Here is a 13,531-nt window from a genome sequence, read left to right as displayed (position 1 = left end):
GTTTAGGCCATCAGCTCTTCTGGGACACTTTCTCTGATCCATCCGCTCAGCCCTTAGAACTCTGTCTTCCCACTTAACACATAATGTGTTAACCTTTTGCTTCCTTGGCTCCCCATAAGGTTTGTAACTCTTTGAGGTCAGGTACTACAGGATAATTTTGTGTCTCCGTTTTCTGCTTGTGTCCCATGGAGTCTGGTGCATAGTAGGAATTCAGATATTTGTTGCTGAATGAACAAATGAAGACCTGAATGGATGAATTCCTCAGTGACCTTCGTATTGCTTTGTCTTCTCAGTCAACATATTCAAGACAGACTCTTCCCCCCCATGCCTATTCATCGTTCTGTTTCTCCAAGCATACGTCTGACTAGTAAAAAAGAAATACAATCAGACAACAAGGTAGCTTGCACTGAGATATTAAAATCTTTTCATGATGGAAATACCGAGTTCCCGCTATGTACAAGACACTGGGCTAAGGTTGTTCTCTGTGTGTGCACACTACTGGAGTCACAAAGAGAATCAATCCAATGCAATGGTCCCTTCTTCGTTGCACAGAGGTAGTGATTAGATGCGTTTCCTTCTCCAAGAGGTGTTTGATTCTCAAAGAAATGTATTTCTAATGGTGAAAATTAAGTAAGAGAATTGGGGATTGGCATCCAGGAAACCTTCCAAATAGGGTTCCACTCCAGGTATGAAACGGACTGTGGCTTAATGAATTTAATCTTTAAAATGATTTCCTAATGAGTTACTCTCACCAGCTGTACTTTGTTTTCTGAGGGTTGCCCACGGACTATCCTGCAGACATTATGATTTACCTGGGGATTACGATCAAGTGGCTTAAAAAATATATATACACATATATTTTACTTTGTGTGGGTCTACTGAATCAGACCCAGCAAGCTACAAGGGCTTCCGTACCTTTTAGGTACAAAGATGAGCCAGGCTGTGAAATCCAGAGGTCCCCAGCTGCCTATTTGTGGGCTGGCTTTGAGAGCTTGGCCAGAGCTGCTTGGGAAAAGGGTTCCCAGGAAGCCTTCTGAGAACAGAAAGCAGAACAAGGACACGGATTTTGTGCTTAGGAAGCTTTGTGTAGGCTCTGGTTACCAGAAGGAGTAGGATCTGGGTGGGAGAAGGCCCAGCGTCGAAGCGGGTGTGTGTATGTGTACCTAAACCGCGGACCTCCACCCACTCCAAGGAAGGATGGAGAGCTTGCAAAAAGCCGAAAAGGAAAAGCCCTCCCGGCTGTAGGCCGATGGGAGGCAGGAAGGAGGAGTGAGGCTGGGGAACTTCTCCCAGAGCCAGTCAGAGGGGATGGCTGCTGAGAAGCCAATCAGCGTGCCCGAGCCTGCAGCCCCTCTGCAGTAGTTATGCCAGAGCGCCCAGTGTAGAGCGGCGGCGAGCGAGTGGCAGGGCAGGGCTGCCGGGAGCTACCGCACACGATCCACACTCTTCTCCCGCGCCTCTCCCGCCAGGTTTGCCCGCTGTGGTAAACCCAGTCTCCCAGCTCCGCTTCCCGCCACGCCCCGCATCCCGCAGGCCAGCAGCCACACGACCCCGCTGCCATCCCCCAGGCGGCGCGGCTCGCCTCGCCCCGCCCCGTTCCTCCTCGCCACGCCCACAAGGCTCCGCCCCGAGTCGCCCTGCGCCGCCAAGCGGTTCCCGCCCTCACCCAGCGCCCAGGTAGCTGCGAGGAAACTTTTGCAGCGGTTGGGTAGCGGCTTGTTTCTTGCTCTGCAAGACCACTGCCAGACTTACTAAGTCCCGGCACCGCTCCATCTCTTACTGCTACTCTCTCGTGCTCTCCTCGCTCCCCCGAGAAGCAGGATGGCCGGGACCGTGCGCACCGCGTGCTTGCTGGTGGCGATGCTGATCGGCTTGGACTGCCTGGGACAGGCGCAGCCCCCGCCGCCTCCAGACGCCACCTGTCACCAGGTCCGCTCTTTCTTCCAGAGACTGCAGCCCGGACTCAAATGGGTCCCGGAAACCCCTGTGCCAGGTGAGTAAGGGGTCCCTTGAGCGTCCCCCCGCGCACAGTGGGAAGCCAAGGCGCGCGCGGTGGCTCTTTCCAGAGCGCGCTATGCTAGCCGAGAGGCGCCGCGGCCGTGCTCTCTGCTGCTGCTGGGTACCTGGGAATGGTCGCTGTGCCTGGGGCCTGGCCCCGTCTACTGAGGGAGGGAAGCAGAGTGCGTGTGGACTCTCTCCACATGTTCCGGGCTCACGCTGCTGTCAGGGAGTGTGCAAGCCAGAGCAAGGGACGGCGGAGATGTCTTTCTAAGCGCCCATTTTTGGGGAGGGCGGGAAGGTGGGAGCTGGCTCCCCTACGGTTCTAGCAAACCAGCTTCACAACGTGGTGACGATGATTCGGGAATTTATTACCCTAACTCACATGTTCTGCCTTAGCTGGACCCACAGCTCTGGCCATACTTTCTCTACCGTGTGTTCCCCATGCCTTCCTTTCCCTAGTCTGGGTTCCCGAGGCTGGCCGGGCCCAAGTGCAGGCAAAGTTAAGCACAAATCTTTGAATCCACAGGGGCTGTAAAGACCCACTGAAGGAAACTTTTGAGTAAGAGGGACCCCCCAAATGTGGAAGACTGAGCCTTTTCCTTCGAACAGCTTCCCTTATCTAGGTTGGCAAAATCTCTTTAAAAATCGGCGGTGCTGGCCTGCGGAACGCGAGTCCAAAGATGATTTAACTCCTCCCCTCCCAAATTCATTTGCCTTGACAGGCTGGACCCTGAAGAGGAGAAGATTTTAGGCAGAGGAAAGTTTCTGGGCGCCTGCCTTTTGTTCTGCACAATCAGATGGTTCTGTAAGGGCATATTTTAACCTTAGCTGAGGGCTGCCGCTGTCAACAGATGAATATTAATGGCCTTGTGTGATTGTCTGTCCTGAGGTTGGGGTCTTAATGCTGGCGTTAGAATCCAATCAGGACAAGTTGCTACACTAACGATATGGGCAGGAAAAATAGGTTTCAAAAAGATTAATTTTTCAGAGGTGCGCTCAGAAGAAACCGGCCAACCGTACTCGAACACCGTGAGACGTTTGTGGCCTCCAGGGTCTCTTTCCAAGGACTCGTGCGTCCAGCCAAACGCGCGTCCCGCGCTTGGGAGAGATTGGGAGCAAGCCTAGCCACAACTTGGCTGGTGGCTCTCAACAAGTCAGGCAGGCGGGCCGGATGGTTGGACCAAGTTGTGAATGCGGATGCGCGCCTTGTGGGCGCTGCCAGGGAGCGTTCACTGGCAGGAGGTTACCTAGGCAGCCAGCGCGCCCTCAGCCTTTTCTTTAGGTTGATGAAAAGAGCCTAGCGAGCCTGCTGTTTAGTTGCAAAGGTAATTGGTCACCCTTTTTGGTGACTGAAGTGCACTTGCGCATATGTTAAACACTGCCTTGCAGGATATCGCTCTAAGGGAGGGTAGAACTACCTCTTCCACTGTTAAGTCTTAATAACGTACCACGTGGGCGTGTGCAAGAGCTGTAAGGGGCAACCTATGAATCAGTTCTACAGAGCTGAAACAACAGGCCGATCTCTCTCCCCTGGAAGTGCCATGGTAATTAGATTGCTAAGGCCAGAGAACATGCTTTTGTTGATAATGTAAAAATTGGTCCTTACAGACTGAGCCCCCACAAGATGAACTAGTCCTGGTTGGGTAGCATTTGGCTGATGCGAAGTGGGGAAGTAAAACATGGTGCTTAAAGAAGGCGGCGGGGGGGGGGGAGCCAGAGAAAAGTCCATCCAGATACTCATTAGCAATCCCCTTAAGCACATGCACACGCACACGTGTACGCGCGCGCGCGTGTACACACACACACACACACACACACACACACACACACACGGCGAGAGAGGCTTGAGGCGCACATACAGAGGCGCGCGTGCCTGCCTTTCTCCCTCCTTCCCCCAGCTCTCTGGCTGCCTGCCTCCTTGCTCCATCTGTATAAAAAGTATTGGGAGGGCCCACACACTGTGTCTATGAGAGTTGGCCAGGGCTTGCTTCCTGCCTTTCGTGCGTCCAGCCTAAGGATGGTCATACTTACAGAGACTTATTTGTAATAGAAATTTTTTTCCTCTATTATTTCCCAAACTCTAGGAGAAAGCACTTTTTTCAGGGTTCCCCCCCCCACGTAAAACCAACACAACTTACCTCAGTCATTGGACAAAATTAAATGGTGGCCAGAACCTTCTACACAGCAGGCGTAAAAAAAAGCCCAAATTTCAAATATGGCTATTTCCATGCAACTACCCTGTATCCGTGGGCTTTTTTTTTTAAAAAAAAAAAAAAAAAAACTATGGCAATACAACGTTCAGATTCTCAGACCTGGTACAAAACCATTTGTCCTGAATTACAGTTGGGCAAATATGGATGATGTAGATGGAGAAACTATGGCGTAAATTCTAATGTTCATATGTGGAAAGAGCTCATCATTATTTCAGAGAAGAGATGATAATGGCAGACTGAATACAATGGCAAGTGCGTAATTTCAGAGCGAATAAATGTGTAATTTGCTGCTGTCGTTCACTGGTTAGAAATTGAAAGAGAGCTGCAAATTATTTGATAGTTATGAACCATCACGGTGACCACTCAACTCACCCCCCCATCTATAGTCTAAGCCATGTTCAGTTTATCTGCTGCACTGTCTTAACTGCATTAAAGCTTTCTTTGTCCCAGATAAAATGAGATTCTGTCCCAGTAAAGAGAAATCCTCCAGAATGTCCTGCTTCATGGAAGGGGCACATTTGGGATTGACTGCTAACTTTGGCCATTAGTCGAACTGGGTTAGAGTGGATAAGGTACATTTCTTATGCTAATATGGATGAGACTAAATGGCATTTGAAATCACCCAGCCTCAAAAATAAATCACTGGTGCTGAAGAACCACCCCAGACTTCTACAAAGCTGGTCTAAACCCTTCCAATCTCATGTTCCCATTGCTTTTAGAGTGTTCAAAGGCACTGGATAGCCCTTCTAAATAGCATGTTCCTCAAATCCATGAATCTCTTCAGACCCCACTTTTTTTTTCAAGGATTTGTAACTTGGAAAGCACTGCAGATGGAAACCAGGCCCACAGAGTTAGCGCTTGGCAGGGAAATCCATATAACTGCCTTTCAGTGCGGCTCTTTTGCCCTTATTTAATTTAGAAAAATTCAGAAAAGAAGCCAATGAGCTCATAAGTCTAGATGTTTATTTTGTTTTGCTTAACCTACCCACAGGCGCAATCAAGAATGGATCCAATTTTAGGCAGGGGAAGGGAGCTAGTAATCAGACAATGATGTTTCCAATTGTCTCAAGGGAATGTTACAGAAGTCTGAAAAAAAATCCTCTAAACAAAAATCAAGTGTAATTCACTTTATGAATGCCATATACCACTTTTGTGGGGGGTTGGGAGTTGCAGGGGGCAAATGGGAATGAGAAAATCAAACAAACCATGGTAGTGTTGTAACTCCCCCAAGATGGAGCGATCTTGCCTTGGAGAAGGCCTTGGAAAGTGCTAGAACTGATCCAGAAGGCCAACTGCACCTATGGGTAAAATGCAGCCTCTGGAAGCCAAGATCGGCTTGGAGTTTCTTGAAACTGGTGAAACAGAAAAATACAAAGTAAAATTATTGAAACAGAGTTTGTTTTTCAATGTGTGTGTGCACACATGTGTGTTTACTATGAGAACTAGCAACCATATCGGTGTTGCCAGCTGTGGTTCCCCAATTATTTTGAAACAATTAGCAGTCCTAATGTTTGGGCACAAGAATGAGAATTGAGGCGGGGGAGGGTTTTCTCTCCACTGAGATTACACTAGACGTGTGGGTGAGCAGATGATTTGTCAAAACTTTTCCAAAGTTGTACTGCTGTGTGCTTACTTAACGGAGTTTAGAGAATTCTTTTAGATGAGCTCTGAATATACATATACATATATACATTTATGTATATGTATATATATGTATATATATATATATATTGCATAAACTGACTGAGAAGTGCTTCGAAAGAGCCATGGATCTGATGGAGACGGCTGCTGATTGGTGGGGCACCTTAGCAGGCTGAGTGTTAGGTGCTGGGGGTGCAGTGAGGAGTAAGATGCAAGCCCTTTTGTCAAAGGGTTTGCAGGGTAGTGGGGGAGCATGCAAGTAAACAGGCTTCCCAGGAAACTTGTAGGATTAAATAGGGTGAAAGGGGCTAGAAAATACCTCCAGGAAATTGGCTGAAATGGTCACAATAGGCAGCCTGGGCAAGGGAAAAGAACTGAAGAGATGAAGTGGGAGACAGGGAGAAGTCTCTTAATAGAGGCTCCATCTTAAAAAGAGACAGAAGACAGTTTTTGATGGATGCTAGATCACACAGATGGTGTCAGTTTTGCAATGTGTTTTTTTTCTTATGAGCTGGTAGATTGTATCCAATATTTTGATGCAATATTTTTGAGCATTCTGTTGCTTCCATCTTTAGAGTTGCAATGTTTGCTGTTCACTATAGCCTCGGAAAAGGCTGCTTATTACCAACCTGGGAGAAAAGAGTCCCGGATTTGTCTCCTATGAGACAAGACAGAAAATATGTTTTCTCTTTAAATGGCAGCTATCAATGACCATGCCAACTTTAGTGTTTGATGCATATACAAAAGCATGGGTCTTAAGAGGGATCTTATTACTCATTTCTAAGAAAATTGAAGATAATCACTTATAACTTGTGCACATGATACATCATTTGGAAAGAATTTCACTGGGGATCATGTTGCTCAACTAAAAAGTTCTGGCGTGCTGAATTTGTACATTTTTGTGAATGCTTCCTTTTACTCTGATCTCTAGCTTTTTTTCTGCATATGGCTATTTGTATGTTTTAGATTATAAGCTTCTTAAAGGGAAAGCTCTTGATTTGAGCAGTGTTGAGCACAATGCTAAGCACCATACAGAATTTGGTTGATAATTAACAAAAATGGAATCTCTAGATCAGTAAGTATTTTATATGAGCTCTCGCATACTTTCTCAGGCTTATTTTAAAAGCTTAAGCCCAGTGTTGTAGTACATTATTAGGGCGTGTAGATAAACTTTTTAGTCTTTATGTATTTTGGCTGTAGACCGATCCAGGCTTATTTCAGCTATCTGCTGACTGTTAATAACTGGTAGGGCTTATTAATGTTGAATCTCCAAAGAACAAATTGAAGTCAGCAGCACTGTTATGCCTGGATTAGTATAGTTAAAGATCAACAATTATTATAGCACATAAATCGTAGGACCTCTCTTAAATCAAGTCCTCTTTGATTTAATGTCAACGAGACCTTCTTGTTAATGTTGGTATTACCATATTTGGAAGTTCAGCTAGGAGACATGCACAGACCTGTCGAAACACCTCATGGGTTTCTGTAACCTGGGATCAGAATTTGTGTGCAGGCGCAACTCAAGAGACTGTTCCAAGAGCCAACATTTGTTGAGCCCTAGCCGAACCTGTAAATGGGTTTGATGTCTGGTAATCTAGGGTCTAATAGGAAGTATGGGCAGAAAAATTCTCTAGTCATTTGCCCATATTTAGCAGTGTGTCTGGCTTGAAACAGGATCTCTCTAGCACTCCATTAAGAAATGAACATCAGAAAATAGAATCCAAGTCATGGTTCCCCAGACTAGCTCTAGACAGCATTAAGTAACAGGAATTTACCTCCTGAACTATAATGGCAGAGAGAACATGCTTCAGAAAGCAGGGTGATGATGGGCATATGAGCAGAGAAAGTGAATTTTGAAATTCTGTGTGTGAGTGGCGAGGCACCCACTGGAACACCATGGGCCCACAGGAAGATCCTTTTGAACATGCCAAGTAAAGAAGCTTTACTTCTTTGCTGCAAATTAAGCCAACTAAATATCACATATCCAAATGATAATTATCAGAAATTCTTGTCATTTTTAAAACTAACAACAATAACAATAAATCCAAAGTGATTATCAAGAAAGACATTTTTTCACTTTGGCTTCTTTTTGTTTGGAGATGTACAAAGCTGAATTCGAGAATTTGTGTTTTTCCTCATGAATAACAAGGGAGTTAATGCATTGCTACTGTTCCGAACAGTTAATTACTTCTAGAAGCTGAAATTATATTTATATGCCAGATTAGCAAATCTACTAAGCTCTTTGAAGTGTACTTAATAGGCTTATATTGATAAATAATTGATAGAAAGGCAGATAAAATATAAGTGAAAGTGGTGATAAGAAGGGACAGGGAAACCATTATAAAGAAACTTCTGCCCATTGGATCCATTCACACACTGCCAGATGAAAGTTGTTCATTTCTCTAAAAAGGTTATAGTGATTAAAATACTATCTTTCAAATTTTCTCCAATGAAATGTGTGTCTGTTATAAATTGAGAAGATGGACAGTTTGAGGGTCAAACTTACCATGACCCGTTAGAATCTTCCTTTTGAAAATAACTAGAAACACTGGTTACAGCAACCTTTAGGTACAGTTTCCCAGGTATTCCTATTACGAACCCATAATCTCCTTTAGCTTAGGAATTATATGGTATTCATCTTTGTATCTGCACTTATTGTAAACAGTAGGGACTATTACATAGTTGTTGGCCCAATGAATGCAGTTAGAATGTGTTAGAAAAAAATAATATTTCAATAAAGTCAATGTTTAAGTATTGATTTAATTTTACCAAGTTTTCTAAAAAGGAACCACCTTTTCAGGTTAAAAAAAATCCATCTGTTGCCTAGGTAAGTAAAAAGGATGTTGGTTTAATTCAGTTGCTTGCACTTTAATTCCCTGGAAGAAGCAGACTAGCCAGCTCTTACAAGAGGTAAGTATTTCTTTCTTGTTTCCAAGGCAATTCTATGTAATTTAAAGATACAGTTGTACACGTATATAAATTCATGTCTTTCTCTTTACTATCTAGATGTGTTGAATTTTGGTTTGTGAAACTATTACCACAAGGTGTCAGTTAAAGAAGTGCACGCTGGTGGGCAGTAGTACTCTAGTTCCTGTTCCACCCATTGCCTTTTTTCCAGCATACCCAATAGGCTGTCCTAAGACAAACTGATTGCAACAAAGTTTGTTGTCCCCAGTGGTTACCATTTCTTGCCAATGCCATGAAGATTGATGAAGTTATGTCTAAAAGGACATTTTCCAAAATGAAATTTTTTTTTCAGGATGAGAAATTTTATCGGGTAGAATAAAATAATTTGCATAGTCCCTTCCTTAATTCCAGTTCTGTCCCCTGTCTCTCCAAGCACTGCATGTTTGCTATTGATGCAGTGCATCGTGACATCCCGAGACTCTCCATTGCTCTTTATCAACCTCTGCTTTGCATAATTGAAGCTGAGGGGCAAGCGGTGAAGAGAGGAAGAGTTACAATGACAGACATAGTGAGGAGATTAAAAGCTCACATTCTGGTACATATCAGAATATTAACTAGCATATGACAAGCAGAAAGAACTGGAAAACATTTGAACGTAGAATTGCATGTATTCGGGGATAATACAGAGAGAGACGCCACAAGTGCATAGATAGCCTAGAGTATTTTACTTCTTATTTTACATCCATGATTTTGAACTGTAGCTAATTCATGACCTCATCGATGTCTAATGTTCACTGAATGCATGTTTGAATCAAGATATCCTCTAGACTGGCGAGTAGAATGCCTCGTGCAGAATTATTATTCTAGTTAATTACATAGTTAACCAACAGGAATGAATATAAGAATACACATTTGAAGACAGAGTCCTGACTTGACTACTGTCCAGTGGAAGTGTAGTATGGCATGTAGCGATAGATTCCCTGAGTGCATGTTTGTCTAAACTGCTTTGCAGCAGAGAATGAAGAAAGCACGGTGGTGTTGCAACACACACCTATTCTCTCTGACCCTAGGAATCCCGTTGGCCCAAGAAGATTGAAGAGGATGTGACACAGATTTTCTAGCTGTGTTGTTATCTAAATGTGGTATTTGAATCTGTACACACACACACACACACACATATGTTCTTAGGTTATACATATATACATTGCTATTTTGATAGCCATAGTTAATTGCACGTATTGTTTCAGGAGAACTTTGTTGTTACTCGTAGGAGTAGGTAGCCTTTCACAGTCATAGCTTCCACTTAGGTTTTGAAAGCTGTGCTCTACTCTAGCTCACGTCTGCACAACACAAGTACTCCTGAAGTGCCTGTGAGTTCTCAGTTCTGGGGATTGGCCTGGTTCCAGCATGCATGTATGTGCACGTGTTCCATTTGTATTTCGCATACACACAGATGATATAGCTCCGACTCAATCAGGGTGTGTCCAACTTGGAGCTTGGGGGTCACACGCCCCTGTGCCCTACTTTGGCTATGAATGCAGCTCAACACAAACTTATCAAATGACTCAAAACATTATGAGATTTTTTTTCGATAACTTGATCATGAGTCTTGAGCATGAACTTTATAGATGATGACATCTTGTCAGAATGTCAAAAGGTTGGACATGTCTGATGGAAGATAAGCCTAAGCCTCGGTGGGAAGAACTAAGGAAGATTAGCTTTCCACAGATCAAATCAAATGATTTCTACTTGGATTGGCCCCAAATTGTTGCTGTACCCATTCCCACTGATACCACAAACCTACTGCTTGTTTATCCAGTTTCATCATTTTTCCAAGTGTAGAGATGTGATCCTCATTAAGTAGGTGCCGTGAATGCATACTACGAAGCGGGTCCGTTCTGGAGGACCACTTCTAGCATTGGTAGTATTGGATGGGAGTGTGCCCCCAAAGGCGTTTTCCCTGCTGGATATCTGAGATTGTTTGCACTGGAGAAGATGCCTATCTGCTTTCGAAAACAGACGGGACCTCACAGAAAAGAGACTTACTAATAATGAGCTTTCTATGCTAGCTCTATATTAATATTTAATTGTGTTCATTCAGGCATTGTTTCAACCCACAGTTATTGAGCACAGATTTTTGTGCCAGGATGTAAGAGTTGATAAAATAATTGCTAACAAGGAGTTCCCTACCTAGTGAGAGTCAGGCAGGGAGAACTTTGATTATCAAGACAGCCCAATGAAGGCTACTCTAATAAAGTATGGCTCTGGGAGATGGGGAGGCATGTTTAGTTGCCTTAAGAGTACTGTTGGCAATCAGGGTTCCCTGTCCTGTGGGAAGCCCAAGGACCGCCCACCTCCATCCAGGTCTAGTAAGGTGAGCATCCAAACTGCCTAGGCTCCCACAAAGCCAGTACGTGCAGTAGGATCAAAAACCCTGTGCTATTGTTCTTGAGTTCTCAGTAGTCCTCATTGTCCGCTATGTTCAGCAAGTCCGGTTTTATCCCATGCTTTTTCAGACCCAGGCCAGCTGGCCTTGGTGAGTTCCCGATAGAACATCCCCATTGTCTCAGGGTGTGGGTGTACCCCTCGCGGTCCTGAGTTCCTTGCTCGTGCTCCCTCTCCTTCTGCTCCTGATTTGGACCTTGAGATTTCTGTCCGGTGCTCCAATGTGGGTCTCTGTCTCTGTCTCATTTCATCACCTGATGAAGGTTAATATTCAGGAGGATGACTATATGTTTGTTTTTAGATTTACCTTCTTATTTAGCTTCTCTAGGAACGTGAATTATTAGCTCAATGTCCTTTATTTATGGCTAGAAACCAAATATGAGTGAGTACATCCCATGTTCCTCTTTTTGGTTCTGGCTTACCTCACTCAGGATAGTGTTTTCTATTTCCATCCATTTGTATGCAAAATTCAACCCTGATTGCTCTTGGAGCTGATGAGGGAGGTGGACTTGATCCGGGGAGGGGGAGGGAAATGGGAGGCGGTGGCAGGGAGGAGGCAGAAATCCTTAAATAAATAAATAAATTTTAAAAAAAAGATGTTGAGATTTTGGGAAGTAAAAAGCAAAAGGAGGGGCTAGAGAGATGGCTCAGTGGTTAAGAGCACTGGCTGCTGTTGCAGATGATTCCCAGTACCCACATGGTAGTGCACAACTGTCTACAAATGCAGTGTCAGGAGATCTGATGGATGCCTTCTTCGGGCCTCTGAGTATGCCAGGCATTCAAATGGTGCATAGACATATGTGCAGGCAAACACTCATACACCTAAAATAAAAATATATCATTTTTTTTTTAAAAAGAGTACTGTTGGCAATCAGGCGGTGGTGGCGCACGCCTTTAATCCCAGCACTGGGAGGCAGAGGCAGGCAGATCTCGGTGAGTTTGAGGCCAGCCTGATCTATAGAGTGAGTTTCAGGATAGCCAGGGCAGAGAGAAACCCTGTCTCAACAAACAGACAAACAACAAAAGAAAGAGTGCTATTGTCAGGGACTAGAAAGATGGTTCAGTGGTTAGACGCACTGGCTGCTGTTGGCAGGGGACCTGGGTTTGCTTCCTAACACCCACATGGCAGCTCATAAGCATCTGTAACCCCAGTTTCTGCTGATTTGACACCCTCCAAAGGCACAGGGCATGCATTCAATACTTATTTATGCATGCAGGTGAACATACACATAAAATGAAAAAAAAAACCAAATCTTAAAAAATAGTGTTGTGTGAAGCATGTGAAAAGTAGAGAGTTATGACAAAGTGAAGGGCTGGAGAGAGAGCTTGGTGGGCAAAGTGCTTGCCCTGCAAGTATGAGGACCTGAGTTCGAATCCTTAGGATCCCTGTAAAGCCAGTATGATAGTATGCAATGCAATACCAGTGCTCCTATGGCAAGATGGGAGGTGGAGACAGGAGATTCCCTGGTAGCTAGCCTGAGGGCCAGCTAGCCTGGTATATGCATTGCGAACAACAAAAACCCTGTCACAAACCAGCGTGGAAGAAAAAGAGTGGGCTGTCCATTCACACTTCCCAGGCATGCCTGGTGGCCTGAGTTCAGTCCCTGAAAACCTATAAATAGATGGGACAGAACCCACTGCACAAAGCGTGTCCTCACGATAGGGGCCATGTCACAAGGACACACGTAATAACGAGGTGGGATAGGCTACAGCTATTTTTCCCCAGTGGACTCGGAACTCTGGGCTCACATTATTCTTGTGTCTCAGGCTCTCCGAGGAGCTGGGAGTGCCGATGTAGCACCATGCCTAGTTTAGAAAAGTATATTTTTAAAGATGGAATAAAGGAGTTTGTTGAACAGATTGAGTTTGTGGAACACTTGTATCACGGAGGTAGAAAATGTCTGCTAGGCAGTTGAAGTTGTGAGTTGAATCACAGAATAGAGAGAAATTGGGGCTGGGGAAACATGTTTAGGAATTATCACTATTGAGATGTACTTAAAGTCCTGGGATTAGATGAGATCACCAGGGAAGTGTGGCGTTCAGATGAAGCACAGTTGGGACTTATCAGTATATAGACTCAAGGAGAAGGCATGGGTGTGGATGATATTTTTCAGTCTTTTTCATGGGACATGTCTTAAAATGTATTTTGCCAACATCTGGTGATTTAAAAAAAATATGCCAAATCTTTTAAGAACTTTCTTGATTAAGAGAAAGTATGATTCTATGTTATCATAGTCCAAGACTTTGCAGCTTGGACTGCAAAGTACCAAACACCCAATTGTACACACACACACACACACACACACACACACACACACACACAC

The 13,531-nt window shown here is 44.4% G+C and overlaps 1 protein-coding gene across 2 annotated transcripts in view; it reads left to right on the top strand.

Moving 5' to 3' along the window:
• The first annotated feature begins 1,432 nt into the window (after positions 1–1,432).
• The window catches only part of Gpc3 (glypican 3), a 356,065-nt gene continuing 343,966 nt past the window's right edge, over positions 1,433–13,531 (top strand). The window contains exon 1 of one of the 2 annotated variants that reach the window (XM_026784932.1): positions 1,433–1,993. In XM_026784932.1, the coding sequence (XP_026640733.1) occupies positions 1,822–1,993 (172 nt within the window). In that variant the 5' untranslated portion in view covers positions 1,433–1,821. The remainder of the gene's footprint in view (positions 1,994–13,531) is intronic. The other variant, XM_005358456.3, reaches the window with a different exon arrangement.

This window comes from Microtus ochrogaster, chromosome X (genome assembly GCF_000317375.1).
Source record: "Microtus ochrogaster isolate Prairie Vole_2 chromosome X, MicOch1.0, whole genome shotgun sequence".
NCBI classification, from domain to species: domain Eukaryota; kingdom Metazoa; phylum Chordata; class Mammalia; order Rodentia; family Cricetidae; genus Microtus; species Microtus ochrogaster.
Note: the sequence above shows the minus strand (reverse complement) of the source record. Positions and strands in the feature narration are given on the sequence as shown.